This window comes from Lagenorhynchus albirostris, chromosome 19 (genome assembly GCF_949774975.1).
Source record: "Lagenorhynchus albirostris chromosome 19, mLagAlb1.1, whole genome shotgun sequence".
Classification (NCBI taxonomy): domain Eukaryota; kingdom Metazoa; phylum Chordata; class Mammalia; order Artiodactyla; family Delphinidae; genus Lagenorhynchus; species Lagenorhynchus albirostris.
This window is the reverse complement of record NC_083113.1, coordinates 40,936,761-40,954,093: the sequence shown is the minus strand read 5'-3', so window position 1 is coordinate 40,954,093 and position 17,333 is coordinate 40,936,761. Positions and strand designations below refer to the sequence as shown.

The following is a 17,333-nucleotide window of genomic DNA, read 5'->3' as shown; positions in this document are numbered from 1 at the left end:
CACAGCTCGCTAATGCCCTCAAAACTGTGTGTCCCAACTTGGAGAGGTTAGTCAGAAGGTTTACAGTAATTGTTCAAAGAGGGCGTGATCAGCTCCTGGACATTCTTCTGATTGGTTGGTGGTAAGTGGGAGTCAGCATCATCAACCTTCTGGTTCCAAGGTGTCTGGAGTCTGCGTGCTTGTGGGCAGCATACCGTCCTTAACCATTGACTTCTCCCATCTGATGGGGGTTTCAGTATCTGCAAAACAGCTCAAAGATACTGTCGTGTATATCGCTTGATGGGGAGCCAGGACCTTGCCCCAAGTCTGCACTATTGTTTCTCTCTCCCTCTCTTTTTTTTTATTGTCTCTCTCTCTCTCTCTTTTTCTTTTATTGTTTCTCTTGACAGTTTGTTTCTCCTTTGTCTTGCATCCCCTCCCTTCCCTAATTAGCAGCTGCTTGAATATGCCAGATGGAATTTAGGGAAGGTCATAGAGGCTGAATGAAGCCTATTTCCTGTAATCAAAGAGATGGGGCACATAGAAAGGCTTTTGTGCCCAGGAGCCCCACAGGATCCTGCTAAGTATCACACCCAATCTAACATAGAAAGGAGCTCTGAAGAGCTGTACAAAATGAAAGACTTTTATAGGCAGAAGGGAGCGAGAACAAGGAAGTTGGTTATTGCAAGGTTACTTTTCTTTAGGGCATGGCAGGGGGTCTATCAGGCAGGTCACCTAACTAGTGCTGATCAGACGAAGCCTGATTGACCGGAGAGCCAAAACTATAATTAAGCCTTGGTTTGGTGAGTGGGGCTTAGCATAAGCGACTCCATTTGGGGCCTGTTCTCGTTTTTTTTTTAAAATAACTTCCTGAGGGATCTAATATATTTACAGTCCAGACCCTGGAAATGTCAAAGTTCAGAGGAAAGAGTGCTGGCTGTGAAGCAAGATAGATGAGCTTGAATTCCAGCTCCACCCCTTAATGAATGCTTCTGATCACTTTTTACGAGTTACCTAAGTTTCCAAGGATCAGCTAAGCCCGGAGAATGGGATTGAAAATATCCACCTATACGGTTGTTGGGAAGAATAAATGACACCTTGCGTGCCAGGTGCCTGGATACAACAGATGCTCAATTAACTAATCTCCAATAGTTAATTAACCAATCAGTCGCTGGTGTTATTGGCCACCCATGCCCCGAGTATTGCCAAATCATGGGTTCATTCTAACAGCGTCTCGTTGGCGGGAAGATTTCCAGGCTGCAAACCCCTCACCTTCTCGGAGAGAGGGTGAAATGAGACGGGGTCTCTTTAAGAGCCGGCAGGGCGGGGCGGGCGCGGGGCTGGAGGCGGTGCGCGGAGGCGGGCCCAGTCGCTGGGCCGCGCTTTCGCCGACGTGCGCCGGAAGGAAGGTCAGGCCCGGTGGATTCGCCCGCGGGGCAATGCTGCTGCGGACGCTGCGGAGCTGGGCTTCCTGGGCGCTGCGCCGCGACAGGCCCGGGAGCCCCGCCTCCAGCCCGGGGTTGCCAAGGGCGCAGCGTTGGGCCTGGCCTCGGGGTAACGCGTCTCTCAGTTCCCTTTGCTGGCGTCCCGGAGGCGGTCCTCAGCCCCACTCCGCGCCCTCAGCTCGCGGAACCTGCCTGAACCCGAAACCCCTTCTCCGAGGCGCCGGGATTTCCTCGGTCGGCCTGGGGGGAGGGGCGGGGCGGTCGCTGGCTGGTGTCCCAGACGCCAGCCGGCAGGGAGCGGGTGGGGCCTTGGGGCTCCGGGCCCAACTCTTGTTCGGAGCTGGGGAGCCCTCTAAAGAGCGGAAAGAACCCCCTCCCCCAAGGTTCCTGGGCCCATTCTGTGGGCCTTGGGGGAGATGCCGGCGAGCGGTGGATGGGTTAGGTGCGCTGTTTCTCCCGCTGGGAGTGGAGACCCTCCCCTTCAGAAGTGAGAGCCCCTGTTGTGGCCAAGTTCTGGCGTTCTTTGGCCTCGGGGTGTTCAGTGGCACCTGAGAACCCCTGTGGGGTGGGTGGGCCGCGATGTCAGCCCCGGGTCTGCAGGAGAAGCCTGAGTCCTGTGCTGAAACCCGCCCCTGGCTTTCAGTGGCCCACCCGCCAACCACTCTTTCCCCGGAGCTACGAGTGGAGGTAACTCTGCGTTTTAACTAGCTGGACACCCGTCAGTGAGGATCATAAATATAAAATGTGTGGAAAATGGAAAGCAGAGTATACTAAGTGACCAAAACTGAGCACAGTTGGGGCCCTGACGTGCCAACAGGACCCCGGCGGCAGTTTCAGTGTCACACAGGTAGATAGCAGTGGTAGGCCTGCCTCCGTCCACCTAGGGAGGGTCCCAGGTGTCACTGGAAAACATTTTTAGGCCAGGGAGCAAGCATAAAAATTACTGTTTTTGTCGTGGTTTAGAAAATTAGGACAAAGAAGAGTAAGCTATTTTTTTAATTTTTTAAAAAATTTATTTATTTATTTATTTTTGGCTGTGTTGGGTCTTCGTTTCTGTGCGAGGGCTTTCCCTGGTTGTGGCAAGTGGGGGCCACTCTTCATCGCGGTGCGCGGGCCTCTCACTGTCGCAACCTCTCGTTGCGGAGCACAAGCTCCAGACACGCAAGCTCAGTAGTTGTGGCTCACAGGCCTAGTTGCTCCGCGGCATGTGGGATCCTCCCAGACCAGGGCCCGAACCTGTGTTCCCTGCATTGGCAGGCAGATTCTCAACTACTGCGCCACCAGGGAAGCCCAAGAGTGGGCTATTTAAAACTAAGTTAAAAAATTGATTTCCTTTCTTTTCTAGATAAAGGTAGAGAAAATGAAAAAGAGAAAAAATCAGTGGTAAGTCTCCCTCTTATGTGCACTCTTTCCAGTGTAGGATTATATATGTGTAATAAACACACATGCATAATACACACATGTTTTGAGGAGGGGAGTGAAGTTTTTTTTAAATATGTGCACATAGTTATAAAAACGAATACAAGAGGATCTCCAGGGATAAGGAAGTCTGTCTCCCCTCCTGGGCCCCAGACTCCCTCCCCAGAGACCACCTCTGTTACTAGTTTCTGGTATGTCCTACCTGAGAATCTACACAGGTGGGAGAATACATGTATTCATAGCCTTTAGGTGGATTTGGACTATTAGCTTGATGAATGATTACAAAGAGATTTGAAAAGTGGAAGTTTAGTTTGACTGGGTTTGTGGGTGGCAGCCTGGCTGTGAGGGCAGGTCTGCTGACCGCTGCCCCCAGAATACCAATGCTGAGACTGGTAGGTGGGGGAGGGATAACAGAGAATTCATGGGGGTCCACAGACAAGGGTTCCACCAGTGCAGTGACTTGGAGGTGCTAGCTCTGGGGTGGGACTGTGGCTGGTGTGAGGTTGAAGGTCAAAGGAGGGTCAAACTGGACATGCCCATGGGATGTTTAAGACTTTAGCAGGCTGCGGTGGGGAGCAGTATCTCAGTCACCGTTGATCCAGAGACTCAGTTCCTTAAGGGAGCTGGAAGTTGGTAGATATGGCTGAAAAGGGATTTGCTTGGAGGGTGTGGGCAGGAGTACCTTGGCTGGGATATGCAGAAGGCGGAAGGTGTGGGGAGGCCCCCTGGGTATTTGGGGTGATGGAGAGGGCCTGGGAAGGAGTGAAGTCACACGGAGAGGACTGGTGATGAAAATGCTTGAGATTTATGGAAGTTTGTTGAAACTAGAGGTGGGGTGGGGTATGGCGTAGGCATCATAGCAGGGGGAAGGGGTTGGTAAGTTGAGCTGGATGGGAACTGATGCAGTATTGTACTATTAATTATTGAGCTAGCATTGTTGTGAGCCGGGCCTGTCCTAGGTGCTTTCTGGGTGTGGTCTGTTATCCCCCAGACACACAGTAGGTGGTCCATGGGAAGTGATGTGGAGCCTGCGTTCAGGCCCAGGGCTGCTCTTAGTCATTCACATCCTCTGAGTTCCTGTGTGGACCTGGGGACCTGGGAATCCAACAGCCCCTGTTGTTAGTGAGCCTGTGGTTGGATGGGGGGGATGCCAGTGAATAGGACAATGGTGGATCTGGAACAACAGGGAGTAGGGGCAGGGCTTCTAGAGGATGATGACTGAGGGGAGACTTGAGGCCTCCTGCGAGAAGGAGGAGAGGGCGAAGCAGGAGTGTTGGAGCAGAGGGAACTGCAGGGGTAAGTCACAGAGGGATGAGAGACTGAGGCTTGTGGCCAGTCCCAGGGAGGTGGCTGGGGAGGGCCTGGGGGTCGGGAAACAGGACCGGAGACAGATCCCAGCTCCCGGAGCCACTGAAAGACTTTACCAGCTGTGATCTGGTTTACGTCTCAGGAAGAGGTGGTGGACCATGGATAGGGGATGAGGGACCTGGCCGGACTGGACTGGAGGGGGAGAGGCCAGCAGGGAGTCTGCTCCCACAAGGAGGGTTAGAGACCTTAACTAGGGGCCTAGGAGACAGGCCAGGTTCTGCAGGTGAGTAGGAAGTGGGGCTCAGAAGTATTGCTGAGTTGCTGGGTGAGGAGAGAAGATATCCAGGGCCTTGAGGGTGTCTGGGTGGATGGTGCAGCCTTTCCTGAGGACAGGAACGGGAAGAGAAGCCATATGTGGGTGTTGGGGGGTGATAAATTGTGGTGCCCATGGGACATCCCATGGGATTGGACAGGACAGGGAATATCTGGGCTGAGCTGCAGCTGCGAAGTGAGTCACCACCACAGAATTACAAAATAAATTCCAAAGTCGGGTTAAAAAGAAATGACTAATGTTTTCAGGTGAACAAAGTCTGAACAGACATTTCCTGAGTGAATTTATTAATGGCTAATAAACATAAGAAAGTGCTCAACCTCCCTAACAAAGAATGCTTTGGGAGATGGAGTGATGAAAGCTGTGGATCAGACCTCAGACCTGGTTCCAGCCCCAGCTCTGCTCTTGGAGGTGGATAAGTCCTTAATCTCTTAGAGCCTCAGTTTCCCCATCTGTGCAAATATTCATAGCTGTGATTGTTGTGAGGATCAATGTGACAATGTTTGCAAAGTACAGAACCCACAGGGGCTAATTTTATAGACATTATTATTATTAACAATGAAATTAATGAAGATTTAGGATGGGATATGCCCAGCATTGGCACAGTATGTTAATAGGCTCACTCTCATCCTTCTAAAAGGGGTGTGAATTGGGTCAGCATTTTGGAGGGTAATTTGGCATCATGCATCAACAGCTGTAAAAACTCACTTATCCTTTGATGCACTGATTATATTTCTAGAAGTCTATTGAAGGGGATAATCAGAGCCAATGACAAGGATTTATGTACAGGAATGTTCACCACAGCACAGCTTATCATATCAAAAAAATGGGTGTCACAACACAGTTTTATAATAAAAGTAACTGGACGGAATGTAACATCCAACAGTAGGGATTTCAATAACACGTTCCTTGCAATGAACAGGAAAGAAACAGTCTGTGCAGAATGATGTCTAGGTTGACCTCTTTTTAAATATCTAGGAAAAGTTGTTTCCTTTAAAGAACAACAATAAAAATAAAATCCACTGGTGCCCTGACGGGGTCTCCCTTTTGCACATTCACTGTGTTTTCTTGTGCTGAAGGAGTAAGCTGACAGGGAGCCCGGATTGGAGGGCCAGGCCTCTGTTGGAACTGCGATTGTCCGTCCAGCTCTCCTAGGTAGCCGTTAGGATCAAGGCAGGAGGAAATCTTTGCAGCCAACTGAGAGAGAGTCCAGTTGCTGACGAGAGTTTGTAGAGGTGGGGCAAGGTGAGACAGCCCACCGTGCCCCTGTGTTTTATGCAGGGTGTGACTGAGGCTCCACTGGGGTCATGAGAAGGGAGTTGCCAGGCCTAGGTGTGAATTCTAGCTCTTTCCCCCGCCAACCCTGGCACCTGGGGCAAGTCACTTAAGTGGCCCACGTTTCTCTGTGGGTGCTTCCAACCTGGGTGTAAAGGTCACTGTGCAGCAGGACAGGTCCCCTCTGGCTGTGTGTACCCCAGGGGACATGTAATATGTGTTGTCAAGGGCAAGTTTGTCATCTCACATATGTGGAACTGCCCATTTCCTCTCGTGGTCTGATGGAACCAAAGCCATTTGGCCCGTGTCACCAGCAGTCCTGGCTGAGCAGCGTTTTGTCAGAATTGCTGGGCAGCAGATTCAAGGGTCCCAACCCAGAGTCTGATTGAGAGGGTCTGGGTGCTCCGCTGGTGCTTCTGGAGCAGGGTGTCTGTGGACCACTTGTTGAGAAACCCTGCCATGGGTCCGTGGTACTCAGCTTCCTCCATGTTGAAATCACCTGGAGAGCTTTCCAAGGTACTGAGGCCTGAGTCCCACCCTGAGATCATGCCAGAATTGGCCTGGGTTATGGCTTCCTTTTGTGGATTCTTAAAAGTTCCCAGGTGATTGTAGCACATACATAAGACTGAGAACCACAGCTTCAGTTGCTTTCTTTCCCTGCAGTGGGGTACTTGTAGGAGGCTCCTTGTCTTTCTTATGGGTAGACTCCTCCCACCAGTGCCAAGACAGCCCCTTCCCCCCCAGTACACTTAGTGTGAGCAGAGTGAACGTTCAAGCTCTACTCCTTGCCTTATGCCCTTCTAGAGCCTCATTTTGCTCTTCTGTGAAAATGTTAGAACCCGCTTCTCAGGTTCTGGCAAGGTTAAGTGCAGGATTGGTGTATGTTGCCCATCTTAGTCCTTTTCTCCTGTCCTCATACCTTCCAGTCCACGGCCAAGCATGTTTTTCTGCACAGAGCAATGCATTAGGTTCTAGGTAACGTACACACGCTTCCCATCCTTAAAGCCATTAGGTTCTGGTGAAGGAGGCAGGACATTTAGGCCTAAAATCTAATAGTCTGAGGAGTTGAGCTAGGGAAGGGCAGAGCTAGCGCGGCCGAGGGCAAGCTATGTGGGGTCTAGGGGTTGACCTCAGGGAGTGTCTGTCCCGGAGGGCAGTGGCCTGGTGGCCAGCAGCGGTGGGCCTGGAGCCTGCCACTGAGGGGAAGGATCGGGTGGTTGCTATTACTAACAACAGGACCCTGGGGGTTTCCTCCAGAGGGATTTTCGTGTACACACTGGAGTCTTGGGCTGAACCAATTATGCTGTTCACCTGAGCCCTTCCCTAGAAATTCTTCCTGGTATTCCCCCAGGCACTCGATTTCTGATCCTAACATGCGTTTGTCTTTTGCTAGATATGTGTCGAGGGCAATATTGCAAGCGGGAAGACAACGTGCCTGGAGTTCTTCTCCAACACAGCTGACATCGAGGTACAGCTTCCACGCCAGGTTTGAAGGAACCTGCAAAAGCTTGGTGCATTTATAAAGGGTGCAAACCGGACCTGCCCTATAGAAATGTTGCTGGGGGAATGCATCCTGTGTGAGAGGAGGGAGAGGCCCCTTGGAAGCTTGTGCCTGGTTTTCCCCCAGATTTTGCTCCACACACCCTTCTGCTTGGCTGATTCTGCTTTGTCACCTCTCACTGTAATAAATCTTAGCTACGAGTATGACTGTATGCTGTATCCTGTGAGTCCTCCTAGTGACTCCTCAGACCCGGGGAGGCGGGCGTCTGGGGGCCTCCCGACACACCTGTCCTGAGCTGTGTAACTCTCGCTGACACTTTAGAAGCACGTGTATTCTCACTGAACACCTTGGAGCCAATGTACAACAACAATACCGTCAGCAAGGAGAGTGAACAGCTAATGAGGGTAATACTCTATGCCAGGCACTGTGTTGAGGCATCGTTATATTATCTAATTGATTTCATTCTTACAGGAGTAGTCGCTATGAGACAGGTCCTGTTATTACTTCAGTTGCAGAGGAGGAAACTGAGACTCAGTGAGGTGACGTGGCTTGGCCAGGGTCGCATGGCTAGTGCATGTGATGCCATGTCCCAGCCCAGGCTGTCTGCTCCGGGGGCCATGCCCTTGTTTGGCTCTATAGTATGCAGAGCTTTTTGGCTTTAGGAAAACCACCCAGCCTTCAGATCTCAGCTCTGCCCTCTGACCTCCCCAGCTAGGTTACCCTCCATGGTGTAGGTTCTTCTGGCTCCTCTGTATCCTTTTTGTTTTGTTTTGTCTTGTTTATTGTTTTTTGTTTTTTTTTTGTGGTACATGGGCCTCTCATTGTTGTGGCCTCTCCCATTGCGGAGCACAGGCTCCGGACGCGCAGGCTCAGCAGCCATGGCTCACAGGCCTAGCCGCTCCGCGGCACGTGGGGTCTTCCCGGACCGGGGCACGAACCCGCGTCCCCTGCATCGGCAGGTGGACTCTCAACCACTGCGCCACCAGGGAAGCCCTGTATCCTTATTTTGTACTACTTCTCGGGGTTTGAAAATATGTGTTGCTTTCTGTGATGACCTGATTAATGTCTGCTTCCCCAGTAAGTTTAAAGTTGAAAGCATGAAAGCAGGGCTGGGGTGGTTTTTCTCCTGCTGAATCCTTGGCACCTGGCACAGTGGGTGCTCAGTATTTGTTGAGTGACAGTGCCACAGATGGGGCACAGGTCAAGGCTGCCTGTGTCCCAGCCTCTGGTGGGCCTGAGTGGTACAGCATATGCTACTCAGGGGACAGGACCAGAGTGCTGAAGACCCAGAAGAAGGAGAGGGAGGTTGGGAGGAACAGGGAATGATTCACAGAGGAAGGGATATTTGAACTGGATTCTGAAGGATGTATAGGAGTTTTCCATGTAATGAAAGTTGAGGTGAAATGAGGTGAGGTGAGCATACTGGGCAGAACAACAGCATGAGCAAAGGCACAGAGGGGTAAAAGGTGGGGAGAGGTTACTCTTCAAGGGTCCCATGCATTGCTTTCCTTTGGTCTCTTGTGACCTGTGGCACCTACTCACATGGACTTGAAGGTCCACAGAGGGATCCGGATATTCTCAAAATCTTGGCCCCGAGAGCACCATTTACTTATTTATTTATTTTGGCTATGCAGGGTCTTAGTTGCGTGAGGCGGACTTCTTAGTTGCGGCATGCATGCGGGATCTAGTTCCCCCACCAGGGATCGATCCTGGACCCACTGCATTGTGAGCACAGAGTCTTACCCACTGGACCAGCAGGGAAGTCCCAAGGGCACCATTTAAATCCTTTCCGGCACACACCTGCACAGCTTAGGGAGGCTACTAAAGAAACAGGACTCTTTGCCGTCAGTGTGCCCAACACAGAGATCAGAGGGAGGAAAGGGAGGCAGAGCACACTGCCAAGGTCGCTGGAGAGCCCCCAGACCGGAAGCTGGGTGCAAGCTGCAGCCTGAAGTGCGAGAAGCAGCCTCCCTCGTGGCTTCTCTCACCTCCCTGCCTTCCTGATGTGCTGGGCAGTAAGGGGCAGGGTGGAACACGTGGAGGGGGGATTGGGAGAACCCACTTGCCCCCGGGAGCTCCTGTGGCGGCAGGAGAAGTGGCGTGTGCATATGCTCGTATACAGGGGTGGGCAGAGTGGTTCTCAAGTCATTGCTCGAAGCTGCGCCTGGAGCCACATCTGCATGGAGTTGTGGCCTCGCAGGGAGGGTTGCTCCACTATTTTGGCCCACCCTGGGCGCCCAAATCTTGACTCTCCCCAATCCCACCCCTAACACGAGCCTTCACAGAGCTCAGAACTGAGGAGCAGCAGCTCTCTGATGTTTTCTTTCCTGACAGGTGTTAACGGAGCCCGTGCCCAAGTGGAGAAATGTCCGAGGCCATAATCCTCTGGTGAGTGTGTTGTTCTATGTGTGAACCGCCAGCTGCCCCTTAAGTGTGCAGGAGCAGCGCTGCTGGTGCCTGAGCCTGCACCCTGTCCAGACGTGTCCTTGCTCTTCGCTGGGTGGTGGGGGAGAGGGAGGGGACAAAGGGAAAATGGCGGCATGTCGATGGTCGGAGGTCAAGGTTCTTTGAGGTCTGGCTGGGCATGTAAGGAGCCCAGGGACCTCCTGTCAGCTATCCCAAACTATCCCAAGTGGTCGGCCCCAGCTACCGGGGGGTCCTTCTCCTGCTGCTCATTCTTACCCCACCCTCCCCTAGAAGAAACCCAGGTCTCCTCAGGCCTAGCCCCCCAGGACCTGTCCCTAAGTAACTAGCTTCCTTGGTAAACCTCTGATTGGGGTTTGCACTTGCCAATGCCCAGGGGCTGCCTCAGGCTCACCCTGAAGCTACCAGTCTGCTTTCCCAAGGGTGGACCTGGTAAGTAGGGGCTGTAATGTGCCTGTGCCCCTCCCACCTCCTTCCCGTTCAGAAGGCTCAACTCTGGCTGCTTGAAAGAGGTGGGTGGAGTCTGGGTCCTGTAAGAGTGAGCTCAAGAAAGGGATGCTGGTTCTGGGCTCCTGTCCCATGATGGAGGAACGATTAGTTTCGTTTTTCAGGTAAGGAAACCATGGCTGAAATAGGTTGCCCAAGGTCACACAGCTGGTAAATGACAGATCTAGGTTTGAACTTTGGACTAGGGGGAGCCTGTGCTGTCCCGTCATTTCTAGCAACACAAATGGCATCTCCTTGTGTGGTTCTTTAGACTCTGAGTTCCCCTAAGGGCAGGGACTGTGTCTCATTTGGCTCACGGTTTTTTGCTAGAACATAGCACAGTGCTGAGCACTTAGTAGGTGCTTGTTCACTGATTGATTCAGCCAGTATTCATTGCATGCCTGCCATGTGCCAGACACTATTCTAGACGCTGGGGCGGTGAGCACCTTGAAGCTTCTGCTCTGCTGGCCCCAATATCCCAGTGTGGGGAGGCGGAAGGCAATTAAAAAGTGTGTGATACGGCCGGTGGTGACAGGAGCCAAGAAGGCATCTAAAGCAGGTAGAGGGATATTATTTAAATAAGGCAAAACCTCTCAGAGCTTTTGAATAAAGAATCCCAGAGACGGGAAAAGGGTTTCACCTCTCAGCAAGGGGGAGAGGATGGAATGCCAGTCGTGGGCATACAAGGAAGCTCAGAAACATTCCTGTCTTCTAGGAAACCCAGAGGAACCAGGGCTGGATTGTTATGTAAGACAACTAGAGTTGCAGACGTTAGGGGTTAGAGGTGACTTTCACAGGACCCAGTCCCAGTCTCAGAAGTCTGAGTATCCGTGGCACAAAGAGCATTGCCAATGACAGTTTTATAATAAAGCAATAGAATTAGATATTTTTACACAAGTTTCCACTCTAGACAGAGGAGCAAGATTGATAGTTTTGTGAAAAGTCTCAGGTCATCACTTTATCTGAATCAGTTTTCTGATGCAGAAAGGTCTTTTTTTCTGCAGCTGTCAGGCAAGAGGGAGTGTTTCTCCTAACTTTTCTGAGATTCTTTCACCCGCAGTTAGGAGTTAGCAGTTTTCAATGCAGAGCACTGGAGTTTTATTAGTTAGCACCAAGAGAAAAAGAAGCAAAAATGTGGAAAAGAGCAGAATAGGATTTTTTTTTTTTTTTTTTTGCGGTACGCAGGCCTCTCACTGCTGTGGCCTCTCCCGTTGCGGAGCACAGGCTCCGGATGCACAGGCTCAGTGGCCACGGCTCACGGGCGCAGCCGCTCCGCGGCATGTGGGATCTTCCCGGACCGGGGCACGAACCCGTGTCCCCTGCCTGCATTGGCAGGCGGACTCTCCGCCACTGTGCCACCAGGGAAGCCCCAGAATAGGATTATTAGCAAGTGGAACATGGAGCAGGAAGTATTTTGTATCTACACGCAGTAGAGAGTGATTGAGGGGGTGGATTCTGTTTTAGAGAGGATAGTTGGGAAGGCATCTCTGACAAAGTGACATTTGAGCAGAAACCTAAACAAAGCTTGGGAGGGAGCAGTGCAGGTGTCTGGGGGAGAGTGTTCAGACAGAAGGCACAGCAGATGCAAAGGCCCTGAGCTGAAATCACACTTGGGTGTTTGGGCAACAGTAAGGAAGCTCATGTGGTTGGAAGCTCACAGAGCCAAAGGAAGAATGGTTGGAGACAAGAGAAGATGGAAGTGATTGTCTAGGGCCCTGTGGGCCTTGGTAAGGGCTTTGGATTTCATTGTGAATGCAGTGGGAAGCCAGGGAGAGTCCTGAACAGGGGAGTGATGATAACTGGCTCCTGTAGTATAACAGGCTCACTGGTTGCTGGATAGAGAGCAGGCTGTAGGGGCTCAGTGAACATGATTGAATGCCTGAATGAATGTTCCCTGGGACTTTATATAGGCTTCTATTATAGCTGTTCCCAGGCTGTCCTGTAACTGCTCCAGTGTCTGTCTCTGTCCACTCTGTGACCGGGCTGGGAGTCCTACAGATAGAGCACTGCATTCTCCCCTCTTTAGGGTCTGATGTACCAGGACGCCTGTCGATGGGGCCTCACGCTGCAGACATATGTGCAGCTCACCATGCTGGACCAGCACACTCGTCCTCAGGTACATTTCAGATGCTTGGTTTCAACCTTCTTTTTTTTTTTTTTTTTTTTTTTTGTGGTACGCGGGCCTCTCACTGTTGTGGCCTCTTCCGTTGCGGAGCACAGGCTCCGGATGCGCAGGCTCAGCGGCCATGGCTCACGGGCCCAGCTGCTCTGCAGCATGTGGGATCTTCCCGGACCGGGGCACGAACCCGTGTCCCCTGCATTGGCAGGCGGACTCTCAACCACTGCGCCACCAGGGAAGCCCATGGTTTCAACCTTCTTAAACACAGTTTTCTTCAAATGAGTGGCATGTGGTTGCCAGGAAGGGAAACCTCACAAGGAAGCCCCACTGGGCCTTCAGAGCTGCTCAGCCTTCTCTGTCTCTGGGGTGAAGGTCTCTGTTCCTACAGCTCTCTGAGGACCAGCCTCCAGTGCCCCCACCCACCAACCTCAGCTAGTCAAGAACTTGCTATGATGCCATGTAAGCCCGAGTCTTCATGACCCGATCGCTCCTGGGCTCAACTCCCTTTAACTCAGCTCTTCTCAAAGTGTGGTCCCTGTACTAGGAGCAGCGGCAGCACCTGGAAACTTGTTAGGAATGCACATTTTCTGGCCCCATCCTGGACCTGCTGAATCAGAAATTCTGAGGTGAGGCCCAGCAATCTGGGTTTTATCAAGCTCTCCAGGTGATTTTAACATATCCCTTATTTGTTTGCAAATTTGTTTGCATGAGAGCTGCTGATCTAACCTTCACAAGGCTTGTTCACATTCTCAGTTCAGGTTCTTGAGAGAAAGAATCTGATTGGCTCAGCTTGGGTCAGGTGTCCAGCCCTGGTCCAGTCAGGTATTGGGGCAGGTCACAAACACGGCCACTTAGGCCCCTTCCATCAGCAGGGTGTGAATAGGGGCAGAGTCTCTTAGAAGAAAGGCTGACTGAGAGATCCGATTGGCACCCGTGGTTCAGAATGGCAAGTACCACCTAAGAGACTGGCTTTGGAGGCTCTCCTTGAAGGAGACAGGAGATCCATCGGCCAGTTTCTCTGATACAGCCATTCAGTGGTTTGATGCAAGGCTGGGCACTTGCAGCCGTAGCTATCATTCTTCTACAAATCTGTGTCTTTTAATAATAGAAAAAGATATGAGCAGAACCATATAAATTTCTATCTCCCCAAAAATCTGTCTAAAAGATCCATGTCAGAGTATGGTCTGAGGTTGGCCTGCAACCTACTTCTCCTGGGTGGGCACTCGATTGCAAATGTAAATTGTATCTAGTATATCTGAATATAACGGGCTGTGTGTGTGTTCCTCTGTTTAAGGAAATCTATCAGGAAGGAGGCAGAGAAAGAGAGATGGACAGACTAGGAAAGAGGAAGAGAAGGAGAGAGGGATAAATGGGGAACTAGCAAAAGATGGGCAGCAGAGAGTCATAAGTAAGGAGAGGACTGAAAAACAGAAAAGAAGGCAGATGGACAGATAGACAAATAGGAGAGTCAGGAAATTCCTGGGTTATGGCTTTAAATCAGCCTCCGATTTGCTGGTCCAGGCCCCATTGGATGCTGTGGGCCAGGCTGAGTGAGAGCAGTGTTTGTCCACTTGGTGTCAAGAGTAAGAGCACCTCCGGCTTCCCAATGGGACACTGGACAAAGGGAAAGGCCTTCTGTGGAGGGTGTGTGCATGCTGGCAGAGAGGGGCCATGTCAGTGTCGTCCTCCCTCTTCCTGGGCACAGTCCTTTCCAGTTTTGAAAGGCTGCAGTGATCCCCAGCCAGCCCTGTGAGGAGGCGGCGAGGTTGGCAGGCATGCTGGTGGGGTTCCATAAAGCCACAGCCCAGCTCTCTCGGAGCTGTGCCTCCGCTTAAGCAAATGCATCCTATTTAGGTCCATGATAATCACCACGCTTTGTGCTTGCCACCACTTTCCCGGGGGGCACTTGGCAGTTTTTCTAGCACTTCCCCAAACCCACAGTCCAGTGGAGCCTCACCCCTCCTGTGAAGGAGGCTGCTGCTGACAGGCCCTCCACCCGGCCTTGCTGCACTGATCACTGAGATTCAGGGTATGGTGTGGGGAGGGTCCAGGGCCCAGGGAGCCTAACGTGGGACACACGGTTCTCTGGTGTCCACCTCCCTCTCCTGAGGCTTCTCAATTCTTGTATTCAGCATAGACCATAGGCAGGGGGAGCAACAGGCATTCTTCAAGGCTTCCTGACCCCTTCCTCTTTGCCTGAGTTAGTGAATCACTTTTTGTTTTCTTGTAGACGTTGCCTGTACGGTTGATGGAGCGGTCAATTCACAGCGCAAGATACGTTTTTGTAGAAAACTTGTATAGAAGGTACCGTAGTTTGCACAATCGATAATTTATTAAACCATTACATTTTTAGAAATGAAATTGAAACTTATTTATCTAATTGACACATACTGAGTACCTACTGTGTTGCCACAGTAACACTGTGTAACAACCAACCACAAGGCCTCAGTGACAGACAGCTCTCCGCGCTGATGGCTCGGCTGTCCAGGGCGGCCGGCCCGGCGGCTCTGCTGACCTTGGCTGGCTCAATGATATGTCCAGGGGTTGGCTGGTCTGGGGTGGCCCAGTGAGGGTGACTGGGGTGACTCATCTCTCATCTGCTTGCTGATCCTCCTTCTGGGACCGGCAAGCTGGCCTGGGCATTCACATCTCATGGCTATGGCAGATCAAAAGCACCGTAGTTCTTTTCAGGTCTCTGCTTCACGTTCGCTAACATCCATTGGCCAGAGCAGGTCACACCAGCCCACCCCAGTCTGAGAGGGGGCAGGGCCCTGTGGGTTACATGGCACAGTGGGAGGAGACAGGGAGGGGTGAAGATTCAGAGCCATCAGTCCAGCAGTGTGCATGCTATTTGTTGTGTTTTCACTCACAGCTGTCTTCTGCCCTCGTGGGAGCAGACTCTGTCACACAGACCTAGCTGGGGGGGCTTCTGGTGGCCCTCAGTGCTGTGGCCTCAGAGGTGTGGGGTCCTCCACTCCTGCGCTCAGTTGACTGCTGATGTTTGGGGGTCTTGGGGAATGGGCTGCAGCTTCTTCTCTGCGTCTCCCTTCTTGGTAGCTTTGAGCTTCACTCCCTCACAGAGCTGGTCCTGATATCTGCCTTCCACTCTCTACACCCTGCCTCCCTGTTCCCTCCCATCTGCAGCTGTGGTCCCAGCCTCCCTGTCTAGGTGGGTTGAACCTCTCATTCTTTTTTTTTCTGTTATTTATTTTTGGTTGCGTTGGGTCTTCGCTGTTGTGCGTGGACTTTCTCTAGTTGTGGCGAGCGGGGGCTACTCTTAGTTGCAGTGTGTGGGCTTCTCATTGCGGTGGCTTCTCTTTGTTGTGGAGCACCGGCTCTAGGGTGCACGGGCTTTAGTAGTTGTGGCTCGCGGGCTCTAGAACTCAGGCTCAGTAGTTGTGGCGCACAGGCTTAGTTGCTCCGTGGCACGTGGGATCTTCCCGGACCAAGGCTCAAACCCACGTCCCCTGCCTTGGCAGGTGGATTCTTAACCACTACGCCACCAGGGAAGCCCCTCTTGTTACTCTTAATTACTTCTTTCTGTTGGTTTTCTTCGTGGTATTCAAGACAACTTCTAATTAGGTTGAACCGTATGAAATTATTAGCACTTGACCAATTTTGACCTACAAAAATGGCAGTTTTGGGCTTCCCAAAGGGGGGGCCCAGGGGGGCCAGGCCATCGCCACTTTGGTTTCAGGGAGATGAGAGAAGGCAGTGCTCCTCAAACCCTTTCCCTGAAGTCTCCAAAGGCAGAGAAACGCTCACCCAGGCGGCCGCTTCCCTGCAGGTTTTCCCAGCCTGCGTACCCGAAGCAGCCGGCTAACTAACTGGAAATTTCTTTGAAGACTTCTCTTCGAAGTCTTTGCATTCTATCCCATAACATATCCCTGTGATTGTAACAACTGGTGTGCTCAGCATGTGGCTGGGAGTCCCCCTCACTCAGCCACACTCCCCAGAGAGCCCGAGTTTGGGCGGCAGAGATCCAAGGGCAGGGACACCAAGAGGCACCTTCCCAGTGCAGGCCATTCACTTGTGGGACTGGTCCAGCTTACCTGAGAGTAGGCACGGCTCATGTGGTTGAAGGGCAGGGCAGGGACCCGTGGGCAGGAGCTACAGTCGTTGTCCTTCCGTTTGAGCCCTCCAGGCAGCACTGAGATGGGCACTGTTGACCGCGTTTGGCAGACCAGGAACCACGTGGGGTTCGAAGGCCTTGCTCCTTCCTGGTTGGGCAGGAAACTGACCGGGGGGCTGACCTGCACCCTGCTATGTGGGGCAGCAGTGAAGGAGGAAGTGGTGAGACATCTAGATTTCTCTCTGTAAGGCCAGAGGCTTCAGGCCCAGGGGAGTTCCCAGTGTGCTGGCTCCGGGGGACCAGGCCTCTGCCCCTTTCCACCCAGGCCCTACACTCAGCTTCTCCCACAGACTCCATGCATCTTGTTAATGCACCCATGCTGCTTCCAGGGTGGGGCCCGAGAGCCTGCATTTGTAGCAGAAAAGCACCCTGGGTAGCTATCATCCTGCTGGTTGGCGTCACACTTGGAGGGGCAGCCTCCGAAGAAGGCAGCAGCCAGGTGGCCCGCAAGGGGCCGTCTGTGCCAATCATGGTCCTTTCCCCTGGGAGTTTTGCCCCGTGGCTTCCTTGGGGCCTCACCTGGGCCTTAGGGGTCGTTGAAAGCAAGACCTGCGGGCTGTCTTTGTGGGGGTCCGTGGGGCAGGTGGCCAGCCAGAGTGAAAGTTCTTCGTGGAGCAGGATTTCCTCAGCTTCCTGCACCACCTGCAGTTTCTTCATTTCACATTTGTGCCTTCAGATTTTGGTTGTTGGGGGTTTTGTTGTATTACCTTTGTTTTCAGGGTCTCTGGGTGTATTCCTAGGTCAGGAGTGAGGTAGCTGTAGGCCAAAGGTTTTCTTTTTGGAGGCACAGTAAACGGTATTTCTAGCCAGAGCTAAAGAAGTGACAGGTGGGAGGAAGGGTAGGATGTGGGCTTTCTTCTTGGTCACTTTCATTAGAAACCCAGCTTCTCTCCATGCAGTGGGCCTTCCACAGT

The 17,333-nt window shown here is 52.2% G+C and overlaps 1 protein-coding gene across 7 annotated transcripts in view; it reads left to right on the top strand.

The window, feature by feature from the left end:
* TK2 (thymidine kinase 2) overlaps nucleotides 1–17,333 on the top strand; it is a 78,170-nt gene that overhangs the window by 49,848 nt on the left and 10,989 nt on the right. For 4 of the 7 annotated variants that reach the window (XR_009536969.1, XR_009536970.1, XR_009536971.1 and 1 more), the window contains exons 1-6: nucleotides 1,394–1,533; nucleotides 2,770–2,807; nucleotides 7,151–7,225; nucleotides 9,593–9,646; nucleotides 12,195–12,284; nucleotides 14,518–14,591. Coding sequence is in view for 4 of the 7 variants with exons in the window: in XM_060130427.1 (XP_059986410.1) it covers nucleotides 1,419–1,533; nucleotides 2,770–2,807; nucleotides 7,151–7,225; nucleotides 9,593–9,646; nucleotides 12,195–12,284; nucleotides 14,518–14,591 (446 nt within the window). In the remaining 3 variants the exon portion in view is untranslated. Of the gene's footprint in view, nucleotides 1–1,393; nucleotides 1,534–1,745; nucleotides 2,112–2,769; nucleotides 2,808–7,150; nucleotides 7,226–9,592; nucleotides 9,647–12,194; nucleotides 12,285–14,517; nucleotides 14,592–17,333 lie in introns of those variants that run through there. The other 3 variants (XM_060130429.1, XM_060130430.1, XM_060130428.1) reach the window with 3 other exon arrangements.